The sequence below is a fragment of the Talpa europaea genome (assembly GCF_964194135.1).
Source record: "Talpa europaea genome assembly, chromosome: 10".
NCBI lineage: Eukaryota > Metazoa > Chordata > Mammalia > Eulipotyphla > Talpidae > Talpa > Talpa europaea.
Window position 1 is genome coordinate 7,651,253 of NC_140077.1, and position 25,815 is coordinate 7,677,067.

General features: G+C 50.4%; 2 protein-coding genes and 1 pseudogene across 3 annotated transcripts; 1 reads left to right on the top strand and 2 right to left on the bottom strand.

Moving 5' to 3' along the window:
• Positions 1–1,172: 1,172 nt before the first annotated feature.
• LOC311178167 (large ribosomal subunit protein eL27-like) lies at positions 1,173–1,565 on the bottom strand (annotated as a pseudogene). Its single transcript has one exon. The product of its transcript is annotated as a large ribosomal subunit protein eL27-like (transcript).
• Positions 1,566–1,828: 263 nt separating this feature from the next.
• Positions 1,829–9,524, top strand: EIF3A (eukaryotic translation initiation factor 3 subunit A; the record flags this gene model as incomplete). The annotated part of the gene is made up of 6 exons (XM_084244543.1): positions 1,829–1,855; positions 2,316–2,404; positions 3,024–3,682; positions 6,504–6,711; positions 7,806–7,981; positions 9,301–9,524. The coding sequence occupies 6 exons, from the start codon at positions 1,829–1,831 to the stop codon at positions 9,522–9,524; spliced, it is 1,383 nt and encodes a 460-aa protein (XP_084100669.1).
• A 5,314-nt stretch (positions 9,525–14,838) lies between these two features.
• On the bottom strand, positions 14,839–15,594 carry NANOS1 (nanos C2HC-type zinc finger 1; the record flags this gene model as incomplete). Its single annotated transcript, XM_084245243.1, has 1 exon — positions 14,839–15,594. One exon carries the CDS (start codon positions 15,592–15,594, stop codon positions 14,839–14,841), a length of 756 nt encoding a protein of 251 aa, XP_084101369.1.
• Positions 15,595–25,815: the final 10,221 nt, after the last annotated feature.

Consider the following 25,815-nt stretch of genomic DNA (forward strand, 5'->3'; position numbering starts at 1 on the left):
GAAATTCTGTTTTTTCGGTGTTGTTTTTTTTTTTTTTTTTTTTTTAAGATTTATTTATTTATACAAGCACTGGGTACAGTCAGAAGTGTGGGAGGGTGAGAGAATTCACCAGAGCCAGAGCAGGGAGCAGAACAGGCAGAAGAACTGAAGTGCACTGCTGAGGGGAGCAGCAGGCGCAGCAGGAGAGGTCTGCGCGCCATGTGGGACCCTCGCTGGCCACCAGGGATTGAGCCGGAGCTGCAGAGGCTGCGGGCAGTGTTGCAGCCCAGTTCTCAACTGCTGCACCACCAGGGGAGGCCCTGGTCTTTTTTTTTTTTTTTATCAGTCAGTTCTTTTACATGACAATAAGTTGGCTGCCTTCACTCCTTTGGTATTGATTACTTCATCTTCCCAAGGACAGAAGGTTCTTGAGAGGACAACTGAGACCAACCTTGGCAGTACAGGGATTTTATAGGCCTCAGTTTAAAATTCTTATCAGTAGGAATGTATCTCAACTATTTGACAAGAGAATAGTGGTCATTGCTTTGTCAGGGGGACTCCTGTGTTTGTGAACGAGGATGATGTGAGTTTGCTGTTGCCCCTTTAGGGTGAGTCTGGCGGATCAGCAGTTGTCACATTTATATGTTAATATGCTTATGTATCTATAAAGTTTATATGTCTATCAGCAGGGTTTTTGCTGCTGTTTTATCAAGTGACCCAAAATATTTTGGCTGCCTTATTAATTTTCTATGATTGTTTCTTTTTGCTTGCTTGTTTAATGGCTGTCATAGTCATCCCTAAAAACTCTTGGAGGTTCTGATAATTATACTAAAACTTCTTGCTTGAATGCTCTTTTTCAGCTGTGGTGTGAGTGTGAAAGTGGGAGAAACTTGGTTTGGGTTTCTATGTCTACTATGTCTAGTGTCTAAATACGGACATTCCCTTCATATTAATTTCCATAAGTTATGTGGATGGTTAAGTTTGTGTTTTCTTCAGAGTCCACTTGGAAGTCTTTTAGAACAACCATCATCTTAAGGGAGTCCAGAGTTAGTAGCTTTGATTGTAGAAGACTTATCAGCTGCTCATTCTTGCCCTTCACTGCTTTTTATTGGTTGTTGTTGTTGTCGGAGGATTTTGTTGCCAAGACACTTATTAAAATTTATTTATTTTGTATTTTTAATTACTGAAAACATCTAAACTAGCAACTTCTGCAAGAACCATTTGTTCTTGTCAGTCTTGTACCTCTCCTTGTACTTGACCTTGGCCTCTTTTATACCTTTGAATTTAAGAGCAGGAGCTCAAGTCTTCCTTGTTGACAAGTTTTTTTCCAAACTGAGATCCACAGAATACCTTGTAGGCATGAAGTAATAGTTATACATTTTTACAAAAGACTTGATCGTTGACCTTTTGGCAATTTTCTTCTTCCCCATGGCAACTTTTACTGTTCGGGATAGCGATCAATTCCAGCTACCACCTGAGTGTGGTGGTGTGAGGTGCCATCATCACTGTTCTTCACAATAACTGCTTTGCATTTGGAGTAGTGCCCGGCTAAGACTAGCATTCCCCGGTTTCATGAAATTGCCCATTTCGACAGCAGATACTCAGCCCTGCAGTAAAAAGGAAGGAATGGCCTCTTTATAAAACTTTAAATATAGATATCCTTTTAGTTACCTCCTTGGGATTGTAGTTACTCTCAGCTTTATTAGGTTTTATTTGAGTGCTACTACTCCACCCCTAGATCTTTTGTATTTTCCAAGTTTTCTTACTTGAACGTAGGTTACATTTGTGGGAGCTGTCAAACTGTGTGAGTGGTGTTTGTGAAGAGAGCTGAATACATTGCCTTGTACAAATGTACCAGATTCACATTTTCACCTTGGCACTGAGGGAAAAGTTTCCTCACGCCTTTTCCATAGTTTTTAATGATACCATAATATTTTGAAGAGGGAATAATAGTCCTGTAACCACTACCTATTACGACATTGCAGTCATTCCACCTTTTCTGGTAGGCACTGTGAGGTACATTTGGGGGCACTTGGCTTTCTTACGTAATTTCAAAAGAAAGTCAAAGGAAATCTGAGCATTTTAAGATTCCAGGGGGAGGCCATCAGATTTTTTTCAAGTTGTGTTTCAATAATTAGCAAACAATCCATTATACATAAAAATACCAGTTTCATTGTGAGTCTGATTTCAGGTTATGAAAGAAATAAGATTTACAAATGTCTAAAAGTTGTTTATACTGAAGGACTTAGATTGTTTAACATACATCAGACAAGTTTGAATGGTATACCAGTAGTTGTACTAAATGTTGCGCCTGTTACTCATTTTGGCCACTGTAGGATTCGCGCTGGGGAGACAGAGACTCAGAAGGCACGTGGAGAAAAGGACCTGAAGTAGATTCTGAATGGAGGAGAGGCCCGCCGGAGAAGTAAGTGGGGTTAAGGAAATAGTGCCAGCTGGTCACAGGCCCTGTTAGCTGTTCATCACCGATGAGTGGATTTCCAATTTGGTTTATATAAGGGTGGAAAGAGGAGACAGCCTTGAAGCACTGTGTGAATGTCTGCTATTGAGATGTTCATCACATTCCTGTGATTAACTGACTTCTGAACAGCTTGAGAAATAGGTGCTTCAGGCTTTATATTCCCCAATCAAATCATACTTTACTTTAGGGAAAGAATGAACAGTTTCATATTTTTGTTTCAAGTTACTTAAGTAGATGAAGCCGCCCTTTAAAATGACCGCACATGAGAGCCACGAATATTGGCAATGACTCCTATGAAAAATGTTTTGAAAGGTAAAAGCCTTAAAAATGGCCATGGTGTTCCTGGTGAACTGTCTTTTAAGAGAGTTGCCTGTTGATTAGATTATTTGTTGGCTTCAAGATTTTGGATATTGTGATTGTTTACTAAGAGAACATACTCTTTTAGGACTAGCATTAATTAATTCAGAATGAAGTGATTTTTAAAGCTAATGAGGTGATTCCCAGAAGGCTCATGTGCTTTTTAAAGAAACTTACTCTTAAAGATGTTTGACTTGTTGCTCTGTAGGGAATGGCGACGAGGAGAAGGGCGGGATGAGGAGAGGCCTCACCGAAGAGATGATGACAGGCCGAGGCGGCTGGGGGATGATGAGGAGAGAGAGTCTTCTCTGAGACCAGATGATGATCGGCTTCCCCGACGTGGCATGGATGATGACAGAGGCCCTAGACGTGGTCCTGATGAAGACCGGTTCTCTCGCCGTGGGGTGGATGATGACAGGCCTCCCAGACGAATTGGTGATGAAGACAGGGGAAGCTGGCGTCATGCAGATGACGACAGACCACCCAGACGAGGACTGGACGAGGACAGAGGAAGCTGGCGAACAGCTGATGAGGACAGAGGACCAAGACGAGGGATGGACGAGGACCGGGGGCCGCGGCGTGGAGGTGCTGATGATGAGCGGGCGTCCTGGCGGAATGCCGACAACGACCGGGGCCCCAGGAGGGGCATGGATGAGGACCGGGGCCCCAGGCGTGGCTTGGATGATGACCGAGGAACTTGGAGGAATGCCGACGACGATAGAATTCCCCGGCGTGGCGCGGATGATGACAGGGGGCCCTGGAGAAATATGGATGATGATCGGATGTCAAGACGGGCTGATGATGATCGGATTCCCAGAAGGGGTGATGATGCAAGACCTGGTCTCTGGAGACCACTTGTCAAGCCAGGTAAGATTACTTTGGGTATCTGGAAAACCACATTGGACTTAATGTATTTACAGGTAGAAAGCGAAACTCAACACCAGCCATTCTCTACTATTCTGTACTTGATAGCAGGCTATTTCATTTTTTTCCCCCAAAGATTTATTTATTTATGCATACAAGAACTGGGGTACAGGCCAGAGGTGTGGGTGGTGAGAGGATTCACCAGAGACAGAGTGGGGAACAGAACAGGAGGACTACTGAAATACACTGCTGAGGGGAGCAGTGGGGGAGACAGGAGAGGTCTGCGCCATGTGGGTAGCTCCCTGGCCGGGGATCGAACTGGTGCTGAAGTGGTTGCGGAGAGCTTCATAGGTTATTTCTTAACCACCTGAGGCACCAGGGAGGCCCCGATAGGTTATTTCAAAAGAAGGAGCACAAATGACTAATTATGTTTTGATTTTAAGTGAAAAATTTTTATTTTATTTTTTTAAAGATTTATTTATTTTTATACAAGAACCGGGATACAGGCCAAAAGTGCAGGAGGGTGAGAGGATTCACCAGATACAGAGCAGGGAGCAGAATAGGAAGACTGACTGAAATACACTGCTGAGGGGAGCAGCGGGTGAGCCAGGGGAGGTCTGCTGTGCTGTGTGGATATCTTCCTGGCCGGCCAGGAATTGAACCCGCGCTGCATAGGCTGCAGACAGCTTTACAGCTCTGCACTCAACCTGCTACGCCACCGGGGAGGCCCCTAAGTGAAAATTTTTTAACTAAGAAAAGTGAAATTTTATTTCCTTTATGGCAGAAATCAGGCTTTGATCAGTTTCTGGAAAACTGGTCTTTTAGCTTTCCCTTTAATGTCAAAAACTTCATACCCAAACAAATCTTAATCCCCCTTTTCTGCTTTAGTGACATGTACTGTCTTCCTTCTCCTTACTGATTCTTTGCGGGTTCCTGGGCTCTTCCCTTTAGGATTGCTCTGTCCTCCTTGTGTAAATAATGAAAAACTAAAACATCCTTACTAAACATTTGTCTCTGTTCCTGACAGCCGTGGGAGAACTCATTTCTTTATTTGCAGTCTTAGGTCTGCAACTGTGAGACCTAGTGTCACCTTCTCCACCTGTCTCCTTACCACAGACCTGGCTCCCTGCTGCGTGCTACACCACTGGGGCACCACTGCAGGTCTTGTTGTGGAAGCTGGAGTTCTCCTTTACCCTTCTTTCTTTTTTGTCCTGTCAGCTATTTCACTTAGTTCAGTTCTGCACTTTCAGTGTCCTTAAGCCCTCCTATTCCACTTGGATGTGCTTGGGTCTGGGCCGCCGTCATACTTTATTTAACTCCTGCTTGTCTCAGCTGAGGCCCACTCTCATTTCTGTCTATAGTCTTTGTGCAGTAACCAGAGCAATCTGTTCTAAATGCAAGTTGACCTGAGTAGCTTTCTAGCCTTTACCTTTATGATTTCTCTTGCATGCTTCTGTCTCTCTTAGTTATTCTGCTGTTCAGCTGTGTGACTTTGGACAAGCCCCTTTTCTGTGCCTCAGGTGAAATGGGGATAACAGTAGATTCTCATTAAGTTGTGATGGTTGGTGTTGCATAAAGCCAGTGTGAATACCGAACCTTTTCTCCTAGGGCAAAGTCCAAGGTTAGGGTCCCAGGAGCGCTCTGTCATACTCAACTGATTTCTCTCAATTGATCAATACACAGATAACATTGTTTTATGCCGTTGTTTTTAAAAGATGCTTTATTTAATGTTACTTGTTTCACTGAACAAGTAACAAGAGAGACAAGCACTGTAACTCCTGAATGAGGTCTGTCTCTCACTGCTTTCTCCATGTCCTCCTTGTGTGTGGGAACGTGAGACAGCACTTGAGCTTAGCAGTTTGGGCCATTTTAAACCGTGAAATCACCAACAGAAAGCACAAAAATGTGAAAAACGTGGTACTAAATAGACTACTGAAAGAGTATTTGAAAGTATGAGCTCTTCAGCAAGAAAACAGTGTTGTCTTGTTTAGCTGCAGCTGAGAACTTGTTGGTCAGGCAGCTCAAGTATTTTGTCACCCTGCATGTGTCAGCAAGTGACTGTCAAAGTGTTTGAGTATTAATTCTGAGATTACATATTTTAGCAAGTACAAACTCTCCTTAGCTAAAAGCTGTGGGTGGGATTGAATAAATGCAGTGTTGTGGTACATGATACTGTAAACATCATGGTTAGCAACTAATAATGACGAACAGTGTGGCCAATGTCTCATTTTCATTCAGATCTCCTTGTGCTCTCTAGAAATGTGTGCTGTACATATACATGTACCATTCCTACACTGTGACCTCCTGGGTCTAGATGTGAAAGATTGGTCAGGGTTACTGTCCTTGTTCATGGTAAATGGTGGTGGGCAGGAACATGAAAGGAAAGTATTTTGATTATAAGGGTTTTGAGAATGTTGCAAGAAAAAAAAATGAATTCCTAATTGGGGCCCTGTCTCTTCAAGCTCAGGATCCTGCCCTGTGCCCTTTAACCCTCCTGGTTCATTGAGTTGTCTTGTTTCTTATCAGAACAGATATTTATCTGAAATTTTTTGCCCATAAACACTGAGCCCAGACTAGATAAGCTTCCTCTTTGTTGTGTTCTTATATGTTGGGAAAAAAAAAAACAATAGATGGTCCTTACTAGGAGATGGTGATTCTGTAAAATGAGGTTAATGGCTTTGGTTTGTTTGCTTCCAAAGGTTGGAGTGTCTTCAATTCGCATTTAGAGTCGTGGGTGAATATCAATGTTAAGATCTGTATTAATAATTGCCAATCTATGCTATTTGAATGGAAATTGTTATTTTTTGTCTCTTCAAAAAAACAGGTGGATGGAGAGAGAAAGAAAAAGCCAGAGAAGAGAGTTGGGGTCCACCTCGAGAATCCAGACCGTTGGAAGAGCGTGACTGGGACAGAGAAAAAGAAAGAGAGAGAGACAGAGAGAATCAAGACCGCGAGGAGAGTGAGAAGGACCCGGAGAGAGAGAGAGACAGAGAGCGAGATGGGGACAGAGAGGATCGCTTCAGACGGCCCAGGTTTGAGACTCTTAGATTCTTTGTGGTGGTGCAGCTAGGACTCTCTTCTGTAGTGTGCTTCCCTCTGTTTTTGAGAAATAGCGCTACTCAAACCCCCCCCCCAATTTCTCTATTAGAATAATAGTGTATTAAAAGTTTTTTTTGAAAAAAGAATTTTCGAGGTCATCTATTGATAGTGGACAGTTCCCATTTAACAAGGTGAGAAAATGGAGACGGTGCTGTGTGGCTGTCTACAGGTGTAGTGTGTATGACTCTTGGTAATGGAACCAGGGAAGGTATCTTTACCAGTCCTTTGCTATTTTTCCTTGTGATTCAGTTCAATCAGTTTTATTGTCTGTAGATTGAAAAAAATAACTTTTCTCCCTTTACTTTTCTTAAAAAAGATTTATTTATTTATGCATATGAGAGCTGGTGTACAGGCCAGAGGTATGGGGGCTTGTGTGTGAGAGGATTCACCAGAGACAGAGTGGGGAGCGTAGCAGGCAGATCTACTGAAATACACTGCTGCGGGAGCAGCGGGCAAGACAGGAGAGGTCTGCTGTGCCATGTGGGTAGCTCCCTGGCTGGAGATCGAATTCGTGCTGCAGTGGCTGTGGATAGCGTCATAGTGTTGAGACTTAACCCCTTGTGCCACCGGGGAGGCCCCTCTCCCTTTACTTTTATTAGTGGTAAAAGTTTTAGCTTGCTTCCTTTGGCCAAAGTGGGTTTGTATTGATAAATGTAAACCAGCATAGTTAAGTACAATTTTCTATAAGACCAAAAATGTACTGTATCTGTAATGTCCAGTAGGAAAGCCAGCAGGCCCCTTCGGCTATTGAGTGTTTGGAATGTGGCCAGTGCTACTGAGGGAATGTCTTGGCTTAATTTCTGTTAATTTGAACATAGGCGGTCACTTGGGGGGGATTGGCTACTGTCTTGGACCGCACAGGTTCTCATTTGACCTCCACACCCAAGGCCTCAGAGTGCGGTCAGGCTATGAGTTTTAGCTATGTCCCTCTTACTTGTAAGCTCTCTGCGCACCAGCGTGGATATTACGTATTTCCTTACAATGGCTATTAGTCTAACAACAGAACTTGCCATTCTGAACGCTACAGGGATGAAGGTGACTGGAGAAGAGGACCCGCTGAGGAGTCCTCGAGCTGGAGAGACGCTAGTCGCCGTGATGACAGGGATGACCGTCGTCGTGAGAGAGATGATCGCCGTGATCTAAGAGAGAGGCGTGATGACAGAGACCGGAGAGGACCGCCTCTCAGATCAGAGCGGGAAGAAGGTAGAGAGGCCTGATGCACGACTGTGCCCTCGCTGTTCTCGTAAACTTACTCAGCGGTTGCTCTCTGAAGCTTCGCACATCTGAGTTCAAAGTCTTGTAGCAGACTAATTAAATTGGTTAACATCTAAAGAGAGATAAAAAGCTCATGTAAATGATTTATCAATTATATAAAAGTAGGGTCCTGGTAGACTATGGCAAAGTATAGCACATTCTCTGAAATCGTAACAATTGAAACTTTAGAAAAAAATAATTTTAACATGTTTTTTTTTTTTAATTTTTTTTTTTTAATAGAGGCATGTTTATTTATTTATTTGTTTGTTTATACATGCACTGGGTACAGTCAGAAGCGCGGGAGGGTGAGAGAATTCACCAGAGCCAGAGCAGGGAGCAGAGCAGACAGATGGACTGAAGGACACTGCTGAGGGGAGCAGCGGGCGGCAGGAGAGGTCTGCGCGCCATGCGGGACCCTCCTCCGGTGGCCGGGGAGCAACGGGGGATCGAACCGGCGCCGCAGAGGACGCGGGCAGCTTCGCAACCCAGTGCTCAACCGCTGCGCCACCGGGGAGGCCCAATAATTTTAACATGTTGAAATTACCACTGCCCTTAAGAGAGTTGTTGGACAAGCTTTTGACAGTTGTTTGTACAGCTAGAATTATAAGGGGTAGTCTGTTGTGACCATCATTATTATGGCTGATTTGCTTTTAAAATTTCAACAGAAATCTAAAATCCTATTTAAAAATTTTCATTCAGCCAGATTTTTGTCACTTTGTATTACAGTGCTCTACCAATTAGGCCAGTGGTTTGTTTGCAAATTTGAGTTATAAAAATTACATAGTTTAAAAGTTTTATCAGTGCTTAAAATGTATTCAGCTTTTATCGCTTTCTTTTATTTATTTATGTATGTATGTATGTATGTACGTATGTATGTATGTAAGTCTTTTTATATTCCCCATACAATTACAACCCCCTTACTTTGACCACAACCCCTCCTTTTCCCGCCCCCCAGCCCCCATAGAGTGTCTCTGGTTCATAGTTGTTTGTTGATTTTGATATTTTCTTTCTTATAGTTATTCTTTTTCCTGGTCCCTTATTTAAGTTTTCTAGATTCCTGCTATGAGTGAGACCATCCGGTATTTTTCTTTTTCTTTCTGGCTTATTTCGCTGAACATGATCCCTTCCAGTTCCATTTTATTGCTTTTTATGGTTCAGTATCATACAGGATTTCTGAGTAATTTGAGGTCTTTTTTGTTTAAGTTCTGTTTAATCTTAGCCAGTAGACTGCAGCACAAACCATCCTTTCTCTCATTTAAACTTTTTAGCAAGCTCCTGGAGGCGAGCTGATGACCGAAAAGATGACCGGGCAGAAGAGCGGGATGTCCCTCGTCGTGTTCCTCCCCCAGCTCTTTCGAGAGACCGAGAAAGAGACCGAGAAAGAGAAGGTGAAAAAGAGAAGGCTTCCTGGAGGGCTGAGAAAGATAGGGAATCACTTCGTCGTACTAAAAACGAGACTGATGAAGATGGATGGACCACGGTACGACGCTAAGTCTCAAGATGATGGATCCAAACTCTTGTCTTACAGAGGTTTGATCGTACTCGAGGATGATTATACTTGTGCTTCAACCAATCTAAATTGGATTCTTTAATGTTGTCTCACCATAACACAAAAAGCATGAACTTGTATTAATCCTATATAATAGATTGATCATGCACCGTATCCACAGAGGTTGGAAAACCATGCCATTTTCTGGAATTTAAGGTGTTGCATTATTTCATCAATCACTTGTTTACAAAAAAGAAAAACTAAAAAATAAATTTGAAATGTGAACCCTTCAGGTATTGAGTAACACCTGTATCTTGATATAGAACTGATCTTTTCTTTTGATTTTGAAATATATTAATTTGGAATGAGGTAAGGTTCTGTTATAGAAAACGTATTTGAAGACTCTTTTAAACAGGGAGCTGAAACCATTTCACATCATTAGCCATTGAGACATGCCTCTACGTAGTTTGAGGTATTTACTATTAACTCAACTTAGAAACTTTTTAGGTTCACTGTATGTGCAGTAAACATTATAAACTTTGGTTACAGCGGGATTTGCTGTAGATTTGACTTGACAGAGGTGAGTATAAGACAGTTTGCTGTCAGGATTGCAACCACAGGAGACTGTTCACGCGTGAATCGGAAACAGTTACAGCTTTTAAATTTTAAAGCATTTGGTAAACTATTGCTGAGTTTTTTTTTCTGTTGCCAATAGCAAACTGCTTTTCCATTAATGGAGAATTCATGCCTTTCAAACATTTTAAATATGACAATATTTATAAATGTGTGGTTTGGAAGAATTGTTCAAATTCTTTTTCCTACTTTCCTTTCTCTTCAGGATAGATTCTTTCAACAAGTAATTTGTAGTGATGACTGTGTTGACTTCAATTTTCAAGTGTAGTAGGTATGTTAAAGATGAACTATTGGTCTTATTGAAGCCAACACAGAACTTGCTGCTGTGGTTTTTCTTCAATGATAAATAAAATACTTACAGAATTTGTTTTAGTGTTGATTTGTGGTTATAGTCAAAGTGTTCTGTTAATAATGGCGAGTTTGCATATTCAGTTGTTTGTATTGTCCTTGTGATGTACCCGTTCCTGCATAGCATCAGAGAACCTGCGTACAGCAGAAAGGACTTGTGGCCAGGACGCTGCCCCTACGGTGTCCTTCCCTGGGGAGCCGGTAGTTTCTCGTCCTGTTGTCCTGTGAGCTGGGGTGTGTGGTGTGTGTCGTGTACCACCTTGTTTGCCCCTGAAATTAGAAAAATCAAGTGATTTCCAGGAATGGTCATTGCAGATTTATTGTGGCTGTGCAGGCATTTAGCTTATTTCTGATAATGCGTAGTGAGAATTGCTGTTGGTGCAGCTGTGAGACCAGAAGAGGGAGTATTAATGTTCTACTTAAGAGAATCAGATGTGGCCCTTCCCGTTTGATGTTACACATGATGGAAACCACTGTTTTAAATCTATAATTTTCTTAATACCTGTGATTCAAACAAGTGGAACTCTTAAAAGGTCTTTGGTGAGGAGAGGGCCTTTTTTTAAAAAAAGATTTATTATTTATGCATACAAGAACTGGGGTACAGGCCAGAGGTGCGGGGGGGGGGTTAAGAGGGGAAACAGAAACAGCGTGGGGAACAGGACAGGCAGACTGACTGAAATACACTGCTGAGGGGAGCAATGGACGAGTCAGGAGAGGTCTGCTCGCCATGTGGGACTCCTCCCTGGCCCAGGATTGAACATGTGCTTCCGTGGCTGCAGATAGCTTCATAGGTTGCGTCTTAACTCCACGGGGAGGCGAGAGGGCCTTTCTTTTTGTAACAAGTTAAAAGAACTTGGGACAGCTGTAGCCTGCTGTGAGCATTAGGTTACTAGAGCAGAATTATACCTGTGGCATCACGGAAAGGTCCCAGCTGACAGTCCCCGCAAGCTGCTTGTTATGCTTGCTCAGGTGAATCACAAGATACATGTCTCACAGGTAGGTTTCCAGGCCAGCCTGCAAGCCCACCCACCTGCCCTACTCAGACCTTTCCCCCGAGTCCTTTGTCTCCTGAGTCCTTTGTCCTGGGACTTGGAATCCAGAGTACAGGATGAGGGTGGAGGAATCTGCTTCTGCTTTGTGATCTTGCTCTTGGGTTTCCACTCAAGACCTTGCAGCCTTGCCTCCCTCCCCCAGTATTTACTCGCAGATGTCAAAAGCAAGCTGGACGACCTACTCAACTGACATTTGCTAGAGTTTCGTCCATGTTTCCAGTGGTTTCTATACTTTAAAAAAGAAAAAACCATTGCTGTTTATCCACAAGGGTCCGAGGGTGAAGACGGCAGTCCCCAGAAGACAAGTCCCACCAGTTGTCCGTGGTGGCTAGAGGAAGAGGCTGGCAGCTACATGCGTGGGATGTCAAGTTCTACCTGTGTTTTGTTTTCTTACCAAGACATTTTGGCCGTATCCTGATTACTACTGTGCAGGGGAACTGCGTCATGCTATGAGAACAGTCCAGGAGATCAGGACTGACAGTTGAACCTGTCTCTTTCCCTTGAAGTACCTACCTATTTGTGGTGTGATTTGAAATACATAATTTTGACTTACTGGTCTGTGCCAAAAGTTGTAATCAAATTTTATAGTTCTGCAGTCTCCACAAAGGACTTAGTAGGAAAATTAAAATGCAAAGAAACGAAAAGCTCCTGGGAGTGTCCACGGTAAAGGGTAAACCAGGTTAAGGTGATCGGTGTCTTCACAGTTGGTAAAAGCTCCTGAGACTTCCATAGTACATACTGGTTTTAGTCAGATGTGCAGCATGTTCTTACAATAACAAGTTAATTTTGTCATACTAGTTTAATAGGCTTCTTTTACCCTAAATTTACTTGTGTCTTACGTTTGAGTTCTGAGGTTGCTTTTTTTTTTTTTTTTTTAAGATTTATTTTTGCTTACAAGGATTGGCATGTAGGCCAGAGGTGCGGGGGTGTGTGTGAGAGAGCGAGCGAGCGAGCGGGAGGATTCACCAAGACAGAGTGGGGAGCAGAACAGGCGGATCTACTGAAATGCACTGCTGAGGGGAGCAGCGGGTGAGACAGGAGAGGACCGCTGAGCCATGTGGGTAGCTCCCTGGTGGAACTGAGCTCAGGCTGCAGTGGCTGGTGGTTGCTTGATAGTGCTGAGACTTCCCCTGCACCACCAGGGAGGCCCCCTGAAGTTGCTTTTGACTGACCTACAATGTGGTTAGTATACTGTCCTTGTAAGAGATCTCTTAACTGTGACAGTATTCTGTTGATTCTTCAACTCCTCGTATTTTATTAGCTGGGAAATAGGTACATTTGTGGGGGGCTGATTGGGGAGGTAGGGGAGTAGCGGCTGCCAGACTAGTTAGGAAGGTCTTTGGACACCTTCCCCATTCTCTCCTGGTCTCAGGGCAGCTCTACAGTAAAGGCGGCCCCATTCCCAATCTGGTAAAGTGACAGGCACATCCTGTCCCTGTAACATCACACAGCAATTCTCATACTGCAGATGCATAAAGCCACATGCCCAATATCTGTAATTTGGCTCTTTTTTTTAAAATACAAAGCAGTTTAATTGCCCTGGTGCCTGGAGAAGGGTCTGATTGGATTGCTGTGGCTTGTGAAGGTACAGCAGGGCAGTGGGAGAGGGAATAGAATTCAGTGACTGAAAACGACCCTAAAATAGGCATGTGTTCTAGCAAAACAAACATGGCTTTATTGAGCTTAAGTTCAGTCAAATGTGAAGTTTCCTGATCTGGCGCTAGACTAGCGGGAGTGGGTTGTTTTTACCCTGACTTAAATTCTGACTGTTCAGAGTTTCACATGAAGAGTCCTAAGGTTGCTTTTAAATGAAAGTCCCAGCACATTGTGCACACACCTTCCCTTGCACCAGAGGCTCACAGTTCTCCAGTGTAGTTTTACTCCAGCCTCTTAGACTTCAAAGGAGCATTCAAGTAAGACCCACTTGTGGAGTGAGCTGTGAGTATGAGCTGTGCAGTCTAGCTGACCTCCCACCAGGATCGTTGTACTTAGACTGAATCTCTTGGCAATATTTGCAGATGGTGATGCATTTTACAACATTTTCAATGAGTCTGATTCACTTCCATTTCTTGGCTGCCTGTCTGGATGCTAGGTGACTGCACCCCAGGGTGTGACAATCAGCCCGGGTGGGGGGTTAAAGTAAGGGTTAAAAGCCTTGGTGTAATGTTTGGGTTTAATCTCATTCATGGATCACTGGCAAGGTCCAGAAACAAGGATCTTGCAGGGAGTGGGAAGCGAGAGGGGGGGCCTGCTTGCCGTGCGTGCAACCCCCACCATTTTCTGGCTTGGGGACTGCTTATGCCTAAAGCCAGACAGTCCAGAGTGGAGCCTTTTGAGCCCAGGTAGTTCTAGTGCAAACGACTTCATCTTCCACTCAGGTGGAGAGGCAACAGCTGGTGTGAGCTTCCTGCAATTCAGGGTGCATTGCTGCAGCTCTGCCCCTTGTCCCTTTTGCTCTAAATATCAACTGGGAATGGAGGGTGTGTGCAGAGACAAAAGGCCAAGTAGCAAAGTTTTAGGCAAGATTAATGACTTCATGTACTGTGACTGTAGAAATACACACGTTTTTAAACAGCACCATTTCCAAGTTTCTACACAATATGATTATAACTTGGCACAATTTTTCGAGGTGAAAAATACTAGTTCAGTAATAAAAGACCTGGTACATAAAAGGATAAGGAGCGGTATTCTACCGGTTACAGATTGTGCACTTTTACACCTCCAACTAGCCACAAGGAGGAAATAAGCCACAAGGAGGGCGCACCCACCCAAATCAATACTGGAAAGTTTACTAAGCCTTCGCTTCTCCATAACGGCGATGCCATCCGGGCTCCGCTTCCCCTGGAAGTAGAATAACCGAAGGACAATTAAATAGTACTTCAAACAAAGGTCCTTTTGCCGACATTCCATAAAATCGCCAGTTTCAGTTCAGTTCAGAGGCTTTTTAAAAAAATACTCTAGACCTAGTGAAGCGCCTCCATTCATAAAATGAGACATCCGAGAGCAGCCGGGGACCATTTCCTCCTGATGCGCATCTGAGCCAGGCCGACGTGCACAGCACACACGCAGCGCCCGCGTCGCCGCACCCAGCGGATGGAATACACACCCAGCCTGCCCCGGCGGAGGTGCGGGGTCGAGCCCCGGCGTCGGCGTCGGGCAGAAGCATCCGCGGGGGCGGCCGCCCGGCCTCGCCAACCCCGAGACGACGTCCCAGGCCGGGCCGGCGGCTGCGTTCCAGGCTCGCGGGCGGCGGGGGGCGCCGGGGCGCGGGCGCCGGGGGTCCCTCAGCGCAGCTTCTTGCCGGGCGGGCCGTCCCGGGGGCCGCGCGGCGGCGGCGCCCTGGAGAGCGGGCAGTACTTGATGGTGTGCGCGTTGTCGCCGCTGGCGCCGCACAGGGGGCACGTGTAGCGGCGCAGCACGGGGCACAGCACGCGCCCGTCGGGGCCCTTCAGGATGTGGGTGGTGTAGAGCGCCACGGCCTCCCTGTTGTTCCGGCAGAACACGCACACCCGCAGCGCGGGCCGCAGCAGCCGCGCGCCGGCCCCGGGGGCGGCGGGCAGGGGGGGCTCGGCCGCCCAGGCCGGCGCGCGCTCCTCCCGCGGCGCCAGCAGCACGGCGGCCGCGCGCCCCGCGAACGGGCGCAGCTCGGCGAAGCGCTGCTCCAGCCGCCCGGCGCCGGCGGGGCCCGCGCGCAGCCCCAGCGCGCGCAGCTCCCGCGCGCCCGGCCCGTCGCGGTCGTCCTCGTCCTCGTCCTCGTCGTCGTCCGCGGGCCCCGGCGCCGGCCCCCGCGCCCCGGGCCCGGCCCCCGCGCGGGGGGAGCAGCAGGACGAGGAGGACGACGAGGGCGGGGAGGCGCCGCGGCCGCCGGCCCCCGCCCCGGTGATGAGCGTGGCGAGCCCCAGGTAGTCGTGCCACGAGCGGAAGGGCGGCGGGCGCGCGGGGCCCGGGGCGCCCAGGCAGCGGGCGCCGGGCGCGAGCGCGGGGGGCGGGGGGGCGCGGCCGCGGCGGGGCGAGCGGGGCGCCGCGGGGAGGGTCTCCATGGGCGGGTGCGGGCCGCGCGCCTCCCCGCCGCCGGGCGGCCGGACGGAAGGACGCGCCTCGCCTGCCGCGGCCTCCGCGCGCCGCGGCCGCCGCGCCGCCTTTTATCGGGCCCCGCTGCTCCCGCCCCCGGCCGCGCCGCCGCGGCCCTGCCCCCCGCGCTCCCCGCCCGGCCGCCTCCCCGCGCCCGGACGGGGCGGGGCGGAGCGGAGGCGGCGCGCGGGGGGCGGCGCACGGGCCGGCGGAGCGCGCGCCCCGCGCCGACCCGCCCGGCCCCCGCGCCCGCGTGCGCCGCCCGGACCCCGGGCCATTGGCTGCCGACCCCGGCCCCCCCCCGCGCCCCGGCGCCGCTCCGGGCGCGGGTTGGCCGGGCCGGCGAGTGGGCGGCCCCGGGGCGGGGTGGGGGGCCGCGGGGCGGGGAGCGGGGAGCGGGCCGGGTGGGGGCCGGTGCCGGGCCCGCCCGCGCCCCGGCGCGCCGTTCTGGCTGCGAGCAGGTGGCGCGGCCCGGCGGGCGCAGGTGTCCGGCTCGCGGCCTCCCGCGCGCTGGGGCGGGGACTCGCGACGAGGGTGCCCCCGAGTCCACCTCGCAGCCCCAAGGCCTGGGCCGGGCTCTGGAAGCGCCTTCCCTCTCCCCCGGCGCGCTGCGGGCAGGACTGGGTGCGCCCGGAGGATGCAGTTTGCCCGTCGGAGCCGCCGAGCCCTGGTGACTTCCGTTTGCACCGGCGCGGGCAGTTTCCCCACGTGCGGGGCCGGGGTCCCCGCCTGTCGCAAGAAGTGGGGAGGGGGGGCGCAGCACGTGCCCCCGGAGGCCTCGCAGCAGGTGCGCAGACCTGGGTGGGGAGCCGGGCAGGACCGGAACACCCCCGTCCTGGGTCAGTGATTGGGGCTTGCGTGGGTCAAAATCCTCACCTTCTGGTCAAAATCCGGGTTGCACCTCACTTGGAAATATTCAGTGTCACAGTTTTGCAAAAGCAACGAAAAGTAAATCGGATTTTTGGTCGTGGGGGTAGGAGGGGTCATGCCTACCCTGAGAGGCGCAAACATTTATTCCCCCCAGTGGAAAGCAAGAGAGATTATAGGTGCTGGCGAGGAGGGTTCTTGGCGGGATCGTGGCCTGGTGGCCGGACTAGCAGGCAGCTTGGACTTCATGGCAAGGGCAGTGGGTGTGGCAGCCTCATCAGGCCTGAGGCCAGGCGGAAACTAGGCCTCAGACCCCATCAGGGCCCTGCTGGGTGGCCCTCTCAGCCTCCCCTGGGCCCCAGGGCCAGTCAGGAGGGGTGTGCGCCTGCATCAGCACCGCCTGCATCAGCTCCGCCAAGCTTAGGATGCGGGGGGAGGAGAGACGTGAGGGGGGCCCTGGGGCTGGGCCCTGTCCCTGGGGAGCAGCTCCGAGGCCAGGCCAGGCACAGGGAAGAACTTGAAGGAGTAACCGGATGCCTGCTCCGGCCCCCTGTCCACACCAGGGCTTGAAGATCTGTTTTCCAGTCTGTTCCTCAGCTCCTGCTCCCCGTGGCTGACCGAAGTCCTGCGCGCAGGCAGCCCTGCCCTGCACTCGCCAGCCCAGTTCCTTTCTCTAGTTTGTCTTGGCTCCAGAGTTAAAAAGCCTTTTTTTTTCCTTCCTCCCTCTCTTCCACCAAAAATAAATAAAACGGCCCCAGTGGCTGAGGCCCCTGCAGAAGCCGGGCAGCTGGGCTGATGCTCACTCGGGGCCCACCGTGAGCTGGTGGCCCCAGAGTGACAGGAAGATTATTATTCTATAAAAGGAAAATTCCAGTCTGTTCATGCAGCCACGCCTACTTTCAAGGTATGCAGACTTTTCTGGCTTTGCCGAGGGGGAGATCCCTTCTGAGAGAAACTTCTGCAAGGAAAGCTAGAAAACCACCAGCCAAGATGGCAGACGCCTGGGCCTTCTTCCTCGCCCCCAGGGTTTTCAGTTCTCGTGGCTTCACGAGGGGAATGAAGATGTTTTCAGGAACGTGACTAAGAACAAATGCCTTGATTTGGAGCTTAGCCAGGGCAGGCGGGGAGTGAGGATGACAGGAGCCCCCCCGGAAAGAGGTGGGGCTGTGTGTCCTGGGGTCTGGGTCAGCATCGTTCCTCCCGCTCACGTTGTCTGCACTGGGCCGTGCCTGCTGCCGAAGGCCGGGAGCTGTTTGACATGAGGGAATATTTGGAAGTGGAGGCGAAGTGCTCGAAGGCTTTTGTGTTGGGGTGCATGCTGACCTCAGTCCCCCAGGAGGCCTTGCTGTGGTCGCCGACCAGAGTAAGGCGGGAGCAGGCGCCTGGTCCGGCTCTGAGCTAGAGTTTCCGCATCACCGAGCCCACGTTGCTCTGGCCGTGAGTGCTGCCGCTTTCTTTGAGGTGGTGGAACTGACCTCTGAGGTGTTCTTAGCGCCTCTGGTGAAGCCTGCCTGCCTTTGGTTCTCTTTCCTGAAGTCCGGGACGAAACACAGAAAGAGCGAGTATGAAATGTCTTCAAAGGACACCCCGTGTTGGTGGAGGCAGGGCCGGGCCTGGTCTTGGAAGTCAGAGGGTGTTGTTCGGTTTCTTCTGGAAAGGGGCCTGCATGGCACACGAGCAGGCCCTGGCAGGGAAGGGCAGGGCAGGGCGGGGTGGGTGGTAGGCGGGATTGTGGGGTCTGTGTTCCCACCTCCCCGAGTGGCCCCCAGTCCCAGATCAGACCATTTCCTTTGCTGGCAGCAGAAGTGAACCGAGAGAGGCAACAGGCAGACCTGAGGTGTCTTGGGGCTCTTCAGAAACATGAGGTCAGCCCTGGGGAATGAGGCAGCTTGGCGGGTGTCCAGGCAGCTACAGCGCTGCTGTTTGTCAGGCCCTGGGTCCCGCCGACTGCCTGCCTGCCTGCCTGCCGAGCTCCTGCTTGGGGCAGGAAGCGCTTTGGCTCTGCCACCGTGGGGCTTGGAAGTGGGTGAGGTGCGTCTTGGCATGTGGCGGGGTCTCTTCTGAACCACCGTTGACATGGCCCATCTCATGCCCCCGGCCAAACTCAGAGAGTCCTGGGGACCGGATGCCTGCCCTTTGGGGGCCTCGCGTGTGCCCTGGGGTTGAGAAGCCACGTGGTCACAGGAAGGCGCCCACAGGGAAGGCGGCCCAGGTCTTCCTGGTCCTCCCGTAAAGTCCCGCGGGGCCTTGGACAGGGGTGTCACCATCTGGGCTCCAGCTCCGTCCTCCATGCAGAAGGGCCGCATCGTGTGACATGGCTCCCACTTTCCCTGCTTCCTTCCTAACTCTGGGGCCGCACTGGAGCCCAGGGGATGCATGGTGCCAGGTGCCAGGCAGACAGGATGTGCCTAACCAGGTGAGGGGAGGCCTGGTGACCCGCTTCTGGTCCCTGAAATGCAAGGGGGTGCCTGTTAGGACTCTGGAAGGAGTTTGTTCCCTTATTTAAAAAAGAAAATAAAGGGCCTCCCAGGTGGCACAACGGGTTAAGTCTCAGCACTATGAAGCTATCACCAGCCTCTGCAGCATGAGTTTGATCCCCCGCCAGGGAGTTACCCCCATGGCTCAGCAGACCTCTCCTGTCTCCTCAGCAGTGTATCTCAGTCCATCTACCTGTTCTGCTCCCCACTCTGTCTCTGGTGAGTCCTCTCATCCCCGCACCTCTGGCCTGCACCCCAATTCTTGTATGCATAAATAAATAAAATAAATCTTTGAAAAAGAAGAAGGAAGAAGACAGGAGCCTCACTTTCTTCAGGCCACTAGCAGGTTCTGGAGTTGGGTCACTCTGAGAATGTCGTAAGGACAAGAAGCTGGCACGCTGGTGATGGCTGGCCGGAAAGATTTCTTTGTATAAATGCCCTGGCGACGCTTCTGTGGATGGCTGGTGACTAGTTACATGAGATCATTAGACGCCCTCGCTGTTCAGCCACTGAGTCAGCTGTTCATTCACTTGCAGGAGAATTCATTCTAATTGGAACTTGTGCTATGAAAAAATGCATTTGGTAATTTGTCAAAAAGGTAGGCTGCACTTAACCTGGCCAGATGGAGGTGACCACCACACCAGTGTGTGTGTGTGTGTGTGTGTGTGTGTGTGTGTGTATATACGAAGGTGTGAAGATGGCACAGAACTGAACGGGGACTGGACAGGCTTCTCCTCTCCCCACCCTGCCTGGCACTGAATCTTGCAGCTGACACTGATGATCCTGTAATCAGACCAGGTGCTCTCTGCACTGGCGCAGTCTCCCACCCATCCGACCACCCCGGGCCCCCACCCCAGGCCCCCACCCTTTGCACATCTGCCTGTGAGGCGGGCACGTGAGCCCGAGGAGGGTGGGCTCAGGGGGTCTGGTTGGCGCCAGAGGCTTGGGGCTCAGATTGAAACCTTTGTCTCTCTCACTCCAGAGCTGGCTTGTGCCTACTCCTTGAGGCACCTGGTGCCTTGGCCCCGGGGCCTCAGGGTCTGGTGCTGTCAGGCTGGCGGCAGCACAGGTGGCAGGGGAAATGCCCTGAGCTGCATGGGGCAAACCTGGGCACAGTCCCCTGGTCATAGACGGTTCCCCCAAACAAAGCCAATACCATTTCAAAGCAGTCTGGCTTGCTCTGCTTATTCAGGAGTGGGGACGGTGGGGAAGCGAGGAAGCCTTTCTCTCCATCACACTCCCTTTCTCTTCCCAGCCGGGTGGTTTTCTTGTCCAAATCTGGCATGTCTGGATTTTGCTTAAAGCTGGGTATGCCTGGAGGACGGAGGCCTGGGGGTGATGGTGCCGAGAACAGGGATAGTAATAGTTCCCAGGTGTGAGCCCTGACAAGGCAGGCAGCTGGAACACCTGTCACTTCCTGGGTCCCACCGGCACCCCGCGGGGATACCCATCTCACAGAAAGAGAAGTGCAGTTTGGGAGGCTGAGAGCGCACCCCTGTAGCTGGTTAGTACGAGCTCTCCAAGTGCTGCGCTATGCAGCGCCCTACTTCGCCACCTCCTCACGTCTTCCTCAAAGGCCATCAACAGCCTTCCTGTGCTCATCTTTGGCTTCTGCTGTCCCTAGGGACGAAGACTAAAACCCGGGGCCTCTCGGGTGTGTGAGTTATGCATTAAATGGTAACCTATAAAGTCAAGGTTGTTCAGAGGGCCGGACGCCTGGGGTGGGGAGGAGAGGAGGTCAGTGAAAGAGATGCGGCCAGGTCGCCAGGCAGGGCGGCTGTGTCTGACTGTACGTGTTGGGCACTGCACGAGAGCGCCCATCATGGACGAGGTGATCCATATATGGGTAAACATGGATCTGGAGTGATAATATCCTAATAGCCCCATGGATCGGCACACTGTGGCAATTTCCTGAAAGATGCAGAAGAAGTGCACTTTAAAATTTTTTCCTAACCTTTGGCCCTGGCCAGACATGTGAAACACTAAGTTTCTTGAAGCTGGAGCTTGGGTTTGTGGTTACCTGGAAATGATAGATGGTCGACAAAGCCGAAAGTTGATTCTTAATAAAAGAATAATAAAAGTAACTTACTTGGTAGGATTTTTCAGGAATCAGAATCTTGACCCAAATGAACAATTTTGTGACTCTAAATGTGGCATACATTTGAAAATGTAAATGAAAGGGGCAAATTGCTGGAAAATGCAAACTCAACCCAAAGAATTCTAAAACCTCAGGGGCCCTGTAGCATATAAAATGAATTAGTTAAAAATCTTGCAAATACCAGAGCCAGGCAACTTTAAAGAGAAGTTCTATTATCAAAGAGCAAATAATTTAATTCCTACACAAACTATTCCAGAGTTTAGAAAAAGAGGGAACATTTTCTTTTTAAAAAAAAAAAATTAAATATTTTTTTAAATTTTTGCATAGAAGAACTGGGGTGCAGGCCAGAGGTTCTGGGGTGAGAGGATTCACCAGAGACAGAGTGGGGAGCAGAACAGGTAGATCTACTGAAATACACTGCTGAGGGGAACAGCGGAGAGACAGGAGAGGTCTGCTGCGCCATGTGGGTAGCTCCCTGGCCGGGGATCAAACTCAGGTCACAGTGGTGATAGGGCTGAGACTTAACCCCAAGGCTACCAGGGAGGGCCCCCCATGCTTTTAAATTTAGTATAGCTGAAATCCTATATATGTTCTTCAATTTTTACTTTTCCCTTGGTATGTCTTAGAAGCTTTCCAGGTCAGTATGTACAGCGCCGCCACCCCGTTCTTTTCAGCAGCCGTGAAGATGAACCAGGGTTATTTTAAGGGGTGCTGTCAGCTTGCCGCTCTCTTCCGTGTCTGGTGTCGCTCTTGCTGAATCACTACCGTTCAGGCTCAGTTGGAGGAGCCTGTTGATATTTTAGTTTTCATCAAAGTGCAAATCTGTGAGTCTTTTCGGTTTGAATGCATCAGAGGCTGGTCTGGAAAACTACCCGAGACTATTTTTAGCCTGTTTGGCCAGGGGATCAGCCATTCTGTGGAAACGCATGCTCCGTGAGGGACTTGTCTGTAGGGCTGCCTCCAGCAGGTGCTGCCGCTCTGGAGAAACGCCGGGGCCTGCGCTGGACCTGGCTTAAATCAGACTGGGGTTCTCCTGGCGGGGGGGGGGGGGGAGTTTCCAGGCAATAGGTGAGGGCCGTGGGGGTGGGGGTTCCTGGGTCCTTCTCTGGTCCTGTCTCAGGCATTGGCTTCGGGTGGGACTGTCTGGTCTCAGGCCCTGCCCAAGCCCAATAAGCTACAGATGTCCACGCCTCTGTACCTTTGCACACTCTGTTTCCTCTGCCAGGAACACTGCCCCCTTCCGCCCTTTTGGTTTTCAAAGCTCAACTCAAATTTCCCCGATTCAGTAAAGCTTCGCTGTTCCCCCTGGAGGAGCTAGTTCTCTCTCTGGGTGCCCAGGGACCATGTCCCTGCTCTGTCCTGCTCTCAAGCTACCGGTTCAGCTGCCGTCTGCACCCCTCGCCAGATGGGGTTTCTGGAGTCAGGGAACTTGGCGTCCAGCCTGGTGCCTGGACATCCTGGGGCTTTGCAAATGTCTGCCGGGGAAGGGGACGCAGTGACTGTGGAATGAGGCACTGAGGAGCCAGCAGACGTGGAGGGAGCCCCGCACCAAGGACTTGCTGAGACTCCTGTAATAGCTGACACGGAGGCAGGAGCCCAGCAACGTGTAAGGGAGCTGATGCTGTTAGGACCCAGCTCCTCGGGTCGGGCCCTTCAGCATGACAAATAGCCCAGTTCCCAGTCAGTCACCGTCATCATCGTCATCGATGGTCCTGTGTGATGGCAGGATGTAATAATTTGGTAATGCTAATTCTGAATGAGTGGGAAAATACTAAGTTTTAGTTAATCTGTTTAAGGTGGCAGGAAATGTATAGTAAGTTCAGAAAATGATGAACGCAGGCATTGTCATGTGCCTACATTCACTTCTGTGGTTTCTTTTCTTAGAACTACCAGGCCACTGATAAGCGTGGGTACTGTGTCCAGTGCTGGCTAAGAGCTGGCTAAGCTCTACCCTGTTATGTGATATGACTTCCAGCCACCCAGCGCCAGGTGTTATGGTAATCCCATTCGATAGGAATGGGGGTGAGGCTCAGAGAGATTGTGCAGCACACCCAAGGTCACACAGCCAGAGCAGGAGACTTTGGATCCAGGTTAATGGAATCCAGAGCTGGGGCTGACTGCTGGCTTTTCTTCAGCAGACTACAGCCCTGTTGGGCGTGTCTGCTGCTGTCCTTTAATTGCGCTGCTTCCCTCAGCTCCCGAGAAGTTCCCTCCCAGGAGCCTGGATGCTTCCTCAGGGCCCCTGCTATTCACTGACATTTGCTGATGAGTCGCTCTGTTCCTGGAACCAGAGAGCTTTCATCCCTGGCCACAGGAGAAACATACCACAGGTCGGTCCCCCGACAGCCCAGAGAAGAAGCCTGATACACTCGGGGTGCCCCCACGGCCTTTGCTTAAACCAACCACAGTTTGTCTATCAGCCAGAGGTAAAGTCGAGGTCCACCTCTCAGCCCAGCGATCTGGCCAGTTGGCAGGGCACTGATTCCCGCCCAGGCAGCCAGGATGGCTGCCCCACGGGCTGCTGTGAGGTTGAGTGTCTGTGAGCCCTGGGATTTGGGGGGCGGGGGTCAAAGGCAGGATGTAGCTCCTCCTGCTCACCACTGCCTGCAGCCAGAGGCTGCGGATCCCATGTCAGACACCGGTGTCAACTTTAAGAGGGAAGTCACACATGTCCATGGCGTGTACTGTGCGGGCACTGAGTGAGGCAGGACTGGGGTCATGACCACTGACTTGCTCTGTGACACTGGGGAGCTGTGTCCTCCCTGGACCTCCTATTCCTCACTGTTAAGTAGAAGGGCAGGCGATGGCTTGGAACGTGTTACTATGTCACGAGAGTGTGACCGCCTTCCTTTTGTTAAATGAAACAGTTGGTACGTGTAGTTGTTTCTATATATTTGTGCAATATGTGTGCATACATACATACATACATACATGCATAGGAAGCTATGTAAAAATATGCGAGTAGAGACACACTGTAACACTTTGCCAATCGTGGGCATCGCCAGGTGGTGCAATGATGGGTGATGTTTTAAAAATCAGGTGTGGGGGGGGTGAGAGGATTCACCAGAGACAGAGTGGGGAACAGAACAGGCAGACTGACTGAAATACACTGCTGAGGGGAGCAGTGGGCGGCAGGAGAGGTCTGCTGCGCCATGTGGGTAGCTCCCTGGCAGGGGATGGAACTCGTGCGGCAGTGTCTGCGGACAGCTTCATAGTGCTGTGCTTAACCCCTTGTGCCCCCAGGAAGGCCCCATTGATGGTCATCTCACTGCATCCTCATGGGGCCCTCATCCCCTGCACAAGGGCTCCCCCTTCGACCTCATCACCTCCCAAAGGCCCCACCTCCAGACACCATCACCCTGAGGACTAGGTTTCAACATCTGAATTTGTGGGGACACAGACATGCTACAGTCTATTGCTTTCTCCTTAGCCACTCTCTGAGGCCACTTGTCTCTCACTCCTGTTCCCTTTCTCCCCTAGTACATCCTGCCTAGCCTTCGAGGCCAGCTTGGGAGTCACCTCCTCAGTGAAGCCTTCAGCTGTTGACTGAGCTTCATCTGCTCAGTTTGCTTTCCCACACCCCTTCTCTGGCTTCCTCTGGAGAACCCCTCCCTTATGCTATGTGGTCCTGGTAGGGCTGTCAGTCATAGCTCTGTCCCTGCCATAGGGGTGGGTATATGATACAAACCGACCAATCAGAGGACCTGGCCACAGAGATTGGCTCAGGGTTGGGCAGGTGGTGCAGGCAGACCCAGTCAGACTCTTCCTTGAGATTGATGTGGGACTGTTGGGAGAGAAGTGCTCTTGTTTGCTGTCGCTGCTCACCTGGGGTGCTGTGAGTCTGCAGCTGCCAGTGCCCATCTTGCCTACAATAGAGAAGCACCTTCATGCATATAAAACCATATACAGGCCTCCCCTGGTGGCGCAGCGGTTGAGCGCTGGGCTGCGAAGCTGCCCGCAGCCTCTGCAGCGCTGGTTCGATCCCCGGCTGCTCCCCGGCCACCAGAGAAGGGTCCCACATGGCGCGCAGACCTCTCCTGCCGCCCACTGCTCCCCTCAGCAGTGTACTTCGGTCCTTCTGCCTGCTCTGCTCCCCACTCTGGCTCTGGTGAATTCTCTCACCCTCCCGTGCTTCTGACTGTACCCAGTGCATGTATAAATAAATAAATCTTTAAAAAAAACAAAAACATACACAGATAGAACCCACGTGATGTCACTGCTTCAGCCTCTGGACCCGACACAGATATCCTGGACTTCCCAGTTAGGTGAGACAGTAAATCTCCTTTTTGTTTGAACTGGTTTGATATGGGGCTCTGTTCCTTGCGGCCGAAGGAGACCTGACCAGTACAACTTTCCTGACCTCCCTAGGGGCCCCCCACTGTGCACCCCTTGGGTTAGTGCTGCACCTTTGTGCGTGTGCCACATTGCTGCCCCCCCCCTCCTCGGGGCTTCTCTGCTTCTCTTTCCACCATAGCTCTGAGACCCATGTTCACACTTAGTGAAGGGTAGTTGAGTAAACCAGTGGAGGGGTACATAGGGTCACCCTGAGACCTTTCTGCAGCTGCTCACACTTCTACTCAAGGACGGGCTGGGTCTGAACTTACCTTGCAAGGAGACTTTTTAAGAAAAAAACAAATCTGGTCCCATCCGACAGCCAACATTCCTAGTTTAGGAATGAGGCTGGGCTTGGATGGTGCCTCGATGATTAGGTTCTGACCTGCCGCAGGCAGAGAGAACAGACAGGACTG